This window comes from Vicia villosa, linkage group LG4 (genome assembly GCF_029867415.1).
Source record: "Vicia villosa cultivar HV-30 ecotype Madison, WI linkage group LG4, Vvil1.0, whole genome shotgun sequence".
NCBI lineage: Eukaryota > Viridiplantae > Streptophyta > Magnoliopsida > Fabales > Fabaceae > Vicia > Vicia villosa.
Window position 1 is genome coordinate 79605740 of NC_081183.1, and position 10170 is coordinate 79615909.

Sequence of the window (10170 nt, forward strand, 5' to 3'; positions counted from 1 at the left end):
CAATACAATTCAATTTGAGACGTCCAATGAAATATCATTCGTTTAATTACACGTTTAGAAGCATGAAAACCTCTCTTTTTATTAGGGTAATAAAGTATTTTTTGTGGTAGTTAATTTTTATATATTAAAATAGAAGTAATATTTAACCAATTTTTGAAACACTATATATTTTAAAATTTTTGTATATCTAATTTATTTTTAAAATAAATAAATCAGAATTAAGTAATTTATCTATAATATGGTTGAATATTTTATTTTTCCTGAATCATTGCCGAAAAATAATTTCCTAAAATATATGTAAATTTTGAATAAAATATATTTCGGGTTTTTTTAGCCATTTACTATTTTTCTCTTTCAAATAAATTGTGATCTAAATATTAATTATTATTAATTATGATATGCCATGTAACCAAGAATATTATTATTTATAATAAATAAATATAATTAGATAATTTTGTATCTATTAATTTGAAATTAAAATGAATCATGCAAATTCTTACTCCAAGAAGTTAAGTATTTTTTTCTTTTATTATGTCATAATATGCGATATAATTGTTTCATCAAGTTTATCACATTGTTTTAAATAAATACTATTTCATAAAAAGGATAATAACCAATTTAATGAATCAACTTTTATAGTACCAAACTTATATTGTCAAAAGTGGATAAAAAATAATCTGAGAAACAATGAGAAGTGATATATAACTTAGAATGAATAAATTAATATGCATACAGTCAACAAATAATAACTATAACTATTTTTCTTAGAATGCATAGAGATAGTGGGTTATTGATTCAAATTATAGACATTAAGTAATTTATTTAAAAGTAAAGATATTCAATGATTTATATATAATTAATGAATAATTATATAAATCAAAATTAAAAACAAACAATATAATATACGAATAAATCCTGAATCGAAATTATTTTCTTAAATAAACATAACTTATTTATATATTAAGAGTTAAATTGAAAATAAATAGTGAAATTAAATAAATAATTTTTTTAATGCATAGACCACACATTTTAATTCTGTTATTGGAAATCCTAAACCCTAAATTTGCAGTGTAAGGAACGAAACTATTGAAAACAGTGAATTCAAAGATGGAGTAACAGATGGACATTTATATTTTCAGTGTACAATAAAAATGAATGAAAACAGTCCGGTTGTTGATTATGTAAGTCATATTTTCATAAATTCATTATTTCCATTTAGGTGTATGATTAGTACCAATCAAAACTTGTATCCTATCGCCCTGATGATAAAAAAAACATATCAGAACAAAAATATATACTTTCATATGAAATGATTTCAAATAATAAGAAATATTACTGATGTGTCCATTTTAACCATCTCCAAATGCTTCAAACCCTTGCTGTTGATAAGGCTCCATAAACCAACGATTCGATCGGCCAATCTCCATGTTTTATTTGTGTCGTTAATGTCCTTAACAGAGTTAAATTTTCGACTCATTATCTGGTTAAGAACAACATAGAAGAATAAATTAAAGCATCAAGAAAATGATATCAAATATTAAGGGAAGATAGATGAAACACATATTCTGCCAGCAAAAGAAAGAAGAAAAATTAAATTGAAAAAGCTGCAGAAAAACGATGGGAAGGAAGACGAACAATGGGAAGGAAGGAAGATGGGAAGAGAATGAATTTATAGATGTAGGAAAGGAATTAGAAGGGACTTTGGTTCAAATTCCTGAAGTTTCCAACGCTTGGAAAAACTAAAATTAAGCGTGTTATAAAAGACAACACTTATAATGGGATACATATTCCAATAAAGAGATTTTAATTAATTAGGGTTAAAGGAAATTGAATAGGTTTAGTAGTGTAATTATGTTTAGGGGTATGAAAAACTATTTTAAGTGTATAGAACGTAGTGCAGGTTTTTTCATATTCCAATACAGAAGTTTTGCATTAAATAAACTGTTGGAATGTAATCATGATTAGATGTAAAATGACGCTCAGGGGTATGCAAAACCATGTTTAATTGTTTGTGATTAGGGTAATTAAGGCAATTTGGTGGTAATTCATTTTTATATATTAAAATAGATTGCATATATTTTTCATCTACTTGCTTTTTCAAAAATTCATTAAAGAAAAATATTACTATAATACTTTTTTGTTTGCATAAAATAAATAGAATCGTTTAATCAAAAAATAAAAATAGAACCATGTAAGTAAACTTTTTCATATCTTCTTAGCCTCTCCTAATCATTCAGTGCCCGTGATTTGTGCAATGCTGTCTGTATCTTTTGACCTTCAAAATATAAGGATCTGGCAATTGTGCAACTTTAAACTAGTTTGCCAAACTCGTAATATTCAAATTAATTATAGCATAAAAATATATACCTATAAATGTGACATCATCAAAATAACATAAATATAATTGTATATGAATCTTTAACGTTGATTATCAACTTATAAATTTAATCTATAATGAATCTAAGTTGATATATCAATTCGATTGAAAGGAACACCATATTAGAAGATTAAATAACACTAACCAAAACAACCAATAAAACATTGTTACACTCAAACTCAAACGATAAAATGATGGAAAAAACGAAAAAAAAAAAAAAAAAACTAGATTTATGTGGAAATTATGTATTTAGATGAAAAGTGAAAATTGTAGATAGATGATTTTAGCCACACAAACACAAAACTACCTATCAACATTGCATGGAAAAAAAATAGGGAAAACAACATAGAATTAACAGGTCTCAAACTTTAATGAATGTATATGAAGATTGAATGACCCAAAACAAAAGAAGGAGCACTTGAATATACATGTCCAAAAAGAAACAGATCAAGTGATCCATCCACGAGCATAAGCACTGGCTATGCTTTCCTGTTAAACAAAAATCAAGAAAAGCAGTGTGCCAAAGTACAATGTTGTTACAAGCTTTAGCCCAAATGAAAAACAGATACATTTTACCTAGGAACTGACTACAGGCTGACCAATAAATTATCAGTATAACAATAAATAATATAATAGAACAAACACATGCTTTAACAATAATATACAGGGGAAAGAAGAACTACCTAAGAAACTGAAAATCATCATTTCTTTGAACGTTTTTTCGGTCGCTTATCTTTCCCACCACTTGCACTACTTTCCCTTCCGCGCTTAACTACACTGGTTTCTGCTTTCTTTGGAGGTCTCCCAACACTCCTCCTCGACTGAGAGCTATTCTCAATATTCTTATTCCTCTTATCCCCTGATCCTGGCCCTCCTCCATCGTCATACCTTGATGATCTTTCTTTCCCTTTCTCCCCCTTTCCACTACTCACAATTTTCTTCTGATCTTTTGTATTAGCACCACTTCCACCACCCTTACTGCTGCCACTACTTCCTCCTCCACCGCTACCACCACTTTTCATCACCTCCGCTGATGCATTTCGCTTTATTCTCTTCAAGAAATCGGCGGCAGCATTCTTCTTCTTGTCTGACATCCCTTCTGTTTTGTTCTTATCCAATTTTGGAGTCTCAACTGGCTTGTTTGCTGAGGATCCTGTTTTGGGGGTGGAGTTAGAGAGTAGTTTCTTATCGCCAGTGTTACTGTTGTGGCTCTTGCTGCTTCTTCTACTTCTGGCTCCAGTGACAGGCTTTTCCTTGGTCTTGGGAGGCTCGTCTTCGTCTGTCTCAGAATTAATTTGTTTCAAGATTGGTTTGGCATCTGAAGATGATCTTTCCTTCTTGTCATTGTTGATGGACTGATCTCCCTTTTGGCTAAAGGTGGTTGTGGAAGGTTTAACAGAGATTGGAGTTCGTTTGCGGCAAACTATTATAGGAGCAGCGGTTTTGTGCTTGGGAAGAACAGATTCTGGTTTGGATAAAGGTGGGTTTGGAGGAAGTGAATCGTTCTTTTGGGTGATAGGTTCAGACTGTGCTTGGCTGCAGCTTCTCATCTCAGCAACGACAAGGCGGAACAGCTGCTGCGCCGCCCGTGATTCAGGTGAGTCATGATTGAAGAAAACAGTGGCGTTGGTGAAGAGCAGGAGAAGGTCACGGAAGAATGAGTTAGCGCATGAGGAATAATGACCCTTTTGGAGTCTCGAATGTATGGTTTCCAAGTCCAGGTGCTGTTTCACAATGTCTTTGTATTTATCCGAATCCTGCCACCACAACAAACACAAAAATTTGCTCATAATTTCAGGGGCATGTCCAATTTACCATACCCAAAAGGCTCATGTAAGACTTCGCTTTTTGTAGTTTAAACAAGAAACGACGTACAAAGGGACAAAGAAGAAATAAGCTCAAAAAAGATAGGGCCCATTTTTAATTCCACTAATATTTTTCATATTAAATTCGAGCATTAACAGCATACAGACAGCCCACAATCTATGTAACGTTTCCATCTAATACACCCTTTTTATTAGACTAAGACAACGAGGAAATGTTAAATTCTCGCGTTTTTTGAAGTGCGATCCATACCACAATTCGAAAATCAACGTTAAGACATAACTTATCAAATCGTTGAAACAAAATACTATAAATTACGGATTATAATTCATCTAACTATTTCACTGATTATTATCAATATAAATATTTTAATAAATAAAATTATTTTTTATTATTAAATTATTTTTAAAGAATTATGTCTATCTCAAATAAAAGCTTATTTGTCAAGGAAATAGGCGTTCAAATTTATTTTCAGGGAAGACACGGTTGGATGATTATGACTTATGAACAAACACATCACCGCCGCTAGGCATAATAAAGGGGAGTATTGATTTTATTGTCAGGTTTAAGAAGTGGCAATAGTTTTGAGTTTAATATAATAAAAAATAATGGATCATATCTTAGATTTTGTAGCAGGCCAGGATTATACAAGCTCTTGGGCTTCAGAATGTTTTGGCCCAAAAAATCTTTAACCACTTTGCATGCACCCAATCCTGGACTCACAAGATGCACGTGCTCAACTAAACTAGTATATTTTTTAATCATTTTGCTGCTAAAATTAGGGGGAAAAATCAAACATTTCTTTTTTGAAAAAAAATCTAATTAAGAATTTGGGAATCATTTATCCATTAAATGATAAAATTTAATTAGTATGCAACATCGTGGAAAAAGTTCAACCATACCTATTATTATATTAATTTTTAAAATATTCTAATAAATATCAAGTAGCTTGATTTATGCATAAATTAAAGTATCTGACAATATACATCAATTAAACCCTTATAAATAATGAATAAAGAAACTATATATTCCAAAAATTATTTTAAAAATATTATAATTAAAAAATTTTATGAACTTATTGACATTTATATTACATTAGTAAATTATCATAATATAAAGTAATTAACATTATAAAAAAAAACCTTGTCTTTTTTATATACAAAAGAAAAATTTAGATGGTTGAAAAAAAATACTACGTTTTCGCCCATATGATATTATCAAATGTTTTAAAATATATAAGCAGGATTATTTCAACGTTTTCATTGTCCTCACAACGTTTGTACCAGTAAGAAATTTAATATTGTACCAATTAATTTTTGTTAAATTAAACTTTACGAATTTGTAATAATAATAATAATAAATAAATTATTGCAAAGTTTGTAGTAAAAATGTATATCCTTTCAAATTTTTGAAAAAATTTGGAATACCAAATTTGTCCATGCAAAAAGATATAGAAGAAAAATTGAAATACCTGATTTTTTTCAAGACGGCGCTCAAATAATGAAAAATTTTCATGTCTTTTAATCATCTCCAAGACCTCAACCAACGGTTCAGATTTCACCGTCGCTACTACGTTCTCATTCTCTGGCAAAACTTCTCCGCCCGAAACCTCCTTCTTCCGCCGTGACTTCCTCGTTTTCGTCAAACTCGAAGAACTCTGGACCTCACTGCTTTCCCTCGTGCCTGCCTCCTCCGAGTGAGTCACCGAGTCATGCAACTCGGACGAGTTACCCTCCACCTTCCTCTTTTCACTCGGCGGAACCGACTCAAACGTAAGAACTTTAGCCTCGTTATCGTTATCGTAGCTTCCGTTATTCGATTCCTCTTCAACCGATTTTTTCTTTCTCCCGGTTTGATCCGGTTCTTTCAAACCGGAATGAATAGGAACCGGACCGGGTTCTAGTTTTACATCAACCTCACCGGTTTTCGCTGCATCGAACCTCGAACCGGTTGAGTTCGACTCATTAACCGATTGATTGTCTCGGTCCGATTCATCCCCTGTTGTTGGTAACACCTTATCAGTATTAGTTGTGCTTTCCTCAAGCCGGCGAATATCCGGTTCGGAATTCACTGGTTTGGCCTCTTCCATTTCTCCACCGGATTTTTCTTTTTCCGGCCGCTCTTCCTCGCCTGTAACCGCCAGATCTGGTTTTTTATCTTCTTCTCCGTCATTTTCTTTCGCTTTTTCTTCCTGCAACTTCTTCACCTGCAACTGCAGCGACCTTGAAAAAGATACAAGAACTAAAATTAGATCTAAAATAATTTAATAAAATAAAAAATATATTATAAATTTCTAGAGAGAGAAAATTATTTATGTACATAGAGATATATAGAGAAGAGGGAAACAGAGAGAGATTTACAAAATGGAGACGTCGCTGCGTTGGACATCACGCCGGAGCTCAGCAACGCGTTGTTTCCGCAATTTGTGAAGCCAGGGTACATGATCGGAATCGACAGCGGCGGCGTCCCCATTCTGTTGCGGCGGAGGAACGTCGTCGGTGAATCGGCGGCTTAGATCGTGAAATTTCTGTTCGCAGTGGTGTGCGGTGGCGAGGAGCGTGGGGCGGTTGGTTCGTGACTGAACCTCCATGGCGACGGTGTCCCAGTCTTTGAAGCCATGGCGGTTGACGGCGCAGGCTAGTAAAAGCTCTTCCCACGTGCCCCAAGCATGGTGTTGTTGTTGGTGGTCTTGGTTTAGGTTTTTGTTTTGGTTTTGGTGGTTTTCCATATCATATGAGAAAAAAATGAAATAAAATGAGGATGGTTTTTATTTAACCATAAACTGCTTCTCCTATGAGGACCTTCTTGCCTCCTTTTCTCACACCTCTTCAAAACCAATCTCTTAATTTTATTTTTATTTTATTTTCAAAAAGAAAAATAAAAATAATAAATAATAATAATAACGGACCATTAGGATTTTTTTAATTTAAAAATATTGTAATTACATAGTTAAAATCTAACATGTTATAATTATTATTTGGTCGTACTAGTGTTTATCTTGAAAATCTTGAGAGTTGATGAGGTGAGAGGGTTTTGAGTTTTTGATGTTGTGTTTGTTTGGGTTGGTTGGGTGAGAAAGGAATGGTGTATGTTTGGAGTGTGAAGTTGGTGTGATTTATGTATGTGTGTTGTGATAATGCAATGTGTCAACTTTGTAAAAAAAAGATTTGTAATGAGCCAACACTTTGCACTAATGTCTTCGTTGTTGTGTTACAAGGGCCTGATCCCCGAGGCACTTTACTTTAATTGAATTAGTCACGTAACTGAGTTGGAGGGTTTAGTTTTTCTTGTGAGATACTGACCGCAAAATTTAGTTTGCCCTATTTCTCCCTTTGGGTTTTACGTAAATATTTGGCTTGGGATTCTTTATTGGGTTTTTTATTTAGTATAGTTTCCACCATGGAAATTTTACCCCACATCCTTCTAGTCATCCCCCACCCTCAACCATTTACATAATTTAATTAAAACACTCGTGTATAAAATTATATATATGATTCAAAATTTTCATTTTTTTTTTGCATTTCAATTTTAAGTTTTTTTGGTTTATTGAAAGAAGTTTAGTGAAATTTTTATATACCGAAAATCTTACCTCCAAGTATTTTGATCCACAAAATCATTTTAGAAGTCTTTCTCTCAAGTTTTCCGATACACAAAACTACATTAAAAATCTTCCTCTAAGTTTTTCAATACACAAAACCACCTTAGAAGTGTTTTCCCCAAAAAATTTCCAGTCCACATGTGAATACTGAAAGTCTTACTTCTAAATTATCTAATCTACAATCTTAACATATTGGAAAAAATTTTAAGTAAGAGCAATGCTATTTGAACATCTTTATTGCGACACCGTATCTAATTTTTCATGTAAACTTAGTCCGTATGAAAATCAAAGCATCATGTATATTAATAAAAAAAATTAAAAGTGAGTCTATACATATAATTATATGGTGTAGTGTTCATTTTTTGTGTCCATAAATCATAAATATTTAAGTAAACTCTTCAAACCCATTTTTAGTTTGACTACAATAAGACTTCCGGTTTTGTTTTGTTTTTCTATTGCAAAATTGATTTAAAAAATTTAGATTTTAGATGAGGCACGGAGGAATTGACAGTAGAATCATTCGTCGTGGAGGCGTAAGACGATGAGCCTACATGTCCCATATGTATATGAAGGGCAGGTAAGTGGACATGAATAACAGCCACTTTAGAATCAGGCGGACCGTACTATTGGGTCATTATTGAGTGGGGAAGCATTCACATCGGGTCAAACACCCACCTAAAGATCAAAGACTCACCCAAACAAATGAGAGAGACATCACATAATCATTCAAAACCTTAAGGTGATAGGTGTATGGGTCCTCTCATTTTATAAAGTGCTCAACCTCCGCTTTTCTAAGCAATATGGGACTTAGAACTCACACTTGTTTCTCCACACAACTCACTTTTATTCTCAACACGTACAATGTGTCTCTTCTCGTATGGTACAAGCATCATGTTGCTCGTCATTCATGGTACAAAGAGGTAAGTAAATCTCAGACATTTTATGTTGAATAACCTTATTGTTTATAAATTTTATTTTTTATTTTTTAAATTATTTTTAGGAAAGAGGTCCAAAGAAATAACTAAAGGTGGTTTGCACATGGAAGTAAGTCGAAAGATTCAGTTATAGTGTATCTTCAAGCATTGATTCAGAGTCGGTTGGAAGTCGCTGGTTTATCTTTACTACAGAGAACCAATATGAGTAGGATTGACCAGAATATACTATTAACATTCGCGGAGAGATGAGATCTAGAGATATTATCCTTTTATATGTCATTTGGGGAGATACTTTGGATGATGTTTTTTGTCTGCTGCACCTTCTGATCAGGCGTGATTTCTGGGATCATGTAGAGGTTATAGCCGAAGAAGGTGTTATTGATCATGCTCTTGAGCTTTTGGGAGTGCCTTTAGAGGTTATAGCTGAACAGTCTGTCTCAACTCTTCTTGTTCATGGGCGAAGTTTTGAACAACCTCCATGAATTGACCCATTTGTGTTCATCTTTGTATCCTCATCTCTGCCATATATGTTTGTAACTGCTCCATGATAACAAGGATGTTGTGAAATCAGCTTAACTTAATGCCAGGTTAACCAACAAAAATATATAATTTAACACATTATATTTATATATTTCATGCTTTTACTAATTATGTTCAGTCAACAATGCAGAAGAAATTCGTGACTACTATAGCACAAATTCAGTTGACAAGTCTGAGATTCATGACCCCACAGTGGTTGATATCCTCACACCAGAATTTCAAAGTTCCCTCCTGTTTACCCAGAAATATGGTAAACAATCGCTAGTTTCCTTTTTAAAGGTTACTTTTGCGGAATCAAATAGAATATTCCAGGACTAATTGCTTTTATTTGTCTATTATGTGTATCTGGTCTGTATTAAATGCAGTAATAACCTTAAAGTAAAAGTACACACTGAAGTTTAAGACTTTAAAGTAAATGAAAACGATAAAATGCAGTAAATGTGCACTGAAAGTAATGCGTAATGTAAAATGATTGCATAAATTAAATTGGTACGCATACATACATTCCAAAGTTGCACTCGTCACTCATTTTTGCACAGAGATTTGAGTTTACTTGTGTTTTTTGTAGAAAATGCGGACCCTAAACTGTTCATCTGGATCTTGCTTAAATAGTGAAAATAAAATAACTACTACTAACGGTCGACTGATTACTAGCCAACACGTGTCCTCGACATGCAGCATCTTCGTCTGTGAGGCTTCCACGCGTCTTTTAGAAACTGCTGAAAACTGTCTGAAACTGCTTCCTTTGACTTCTGATGTCTTCCGACTTCAAAACTATACTTGGCAAAACGCCTAATTTTTCTGCATACTCTAGTCGACCATGCATGGCAAATTTACCAATTTTAGTCGAACCACCCCCGGCAATGATGGCATTTCTTAGTCGAAAAGTAGTCTCG

The 10170-nt window shown here is 33.1% G+C and overlaps 1 protein-coding gene across 1 annotated transcript; it reads right to left on the bottom strand.

The window, feature by feature from the left end:
• Positions 1-1890: 1890 nt before the first annotated feature.
• On the bottom strand, positions 1891-7345 carry LOC131594933 (uncharacterized). The gene is made up of 3 exons (XM_058867129.1): positions 6562-7345; positions 5673-6423; positions 1891-4134 (listed from the first exon to the last, which is right to left on the bottom strand). The coding sequence occupies exons 1-3, from the start codon at positions 6927-6929 to the stop codon at positions 3079-3081; spliced, it is 2175 nt and encodes a 724-aa protein (XP_058723112.1). The 5' UTR covers positions 6930-7345; the 3' UTR covers positions 1891-3078.
• Positions 7346-10170: the final 2825 nt, after the last annotated feature.

Bases quoted from the DNA above. Each gene is read 5' to 3' on its own strand.
- LOC131594933 (XM_058867129.1), bottom strand. From the start codon at position 6,929: ATGGAAAACCACCAAAACCAAAACAAAAACCTAAACCAAGACCACCAA. The intron at 6,424-6,561 runs GTAAATCTCTCT...ATCTTTTTCAAG, and splicing joins CGCAGCGACGTCTCCATTTT to GTCGCTGCAGTTGCAGGTGA. The intron at 4,135-5,672 runs GTATTTCAATTT...TTGTGGTGGCAG, and splicing joins GCCGTCTTGAAAAAAATCAG to GATTCGGATAAATACAAAGA.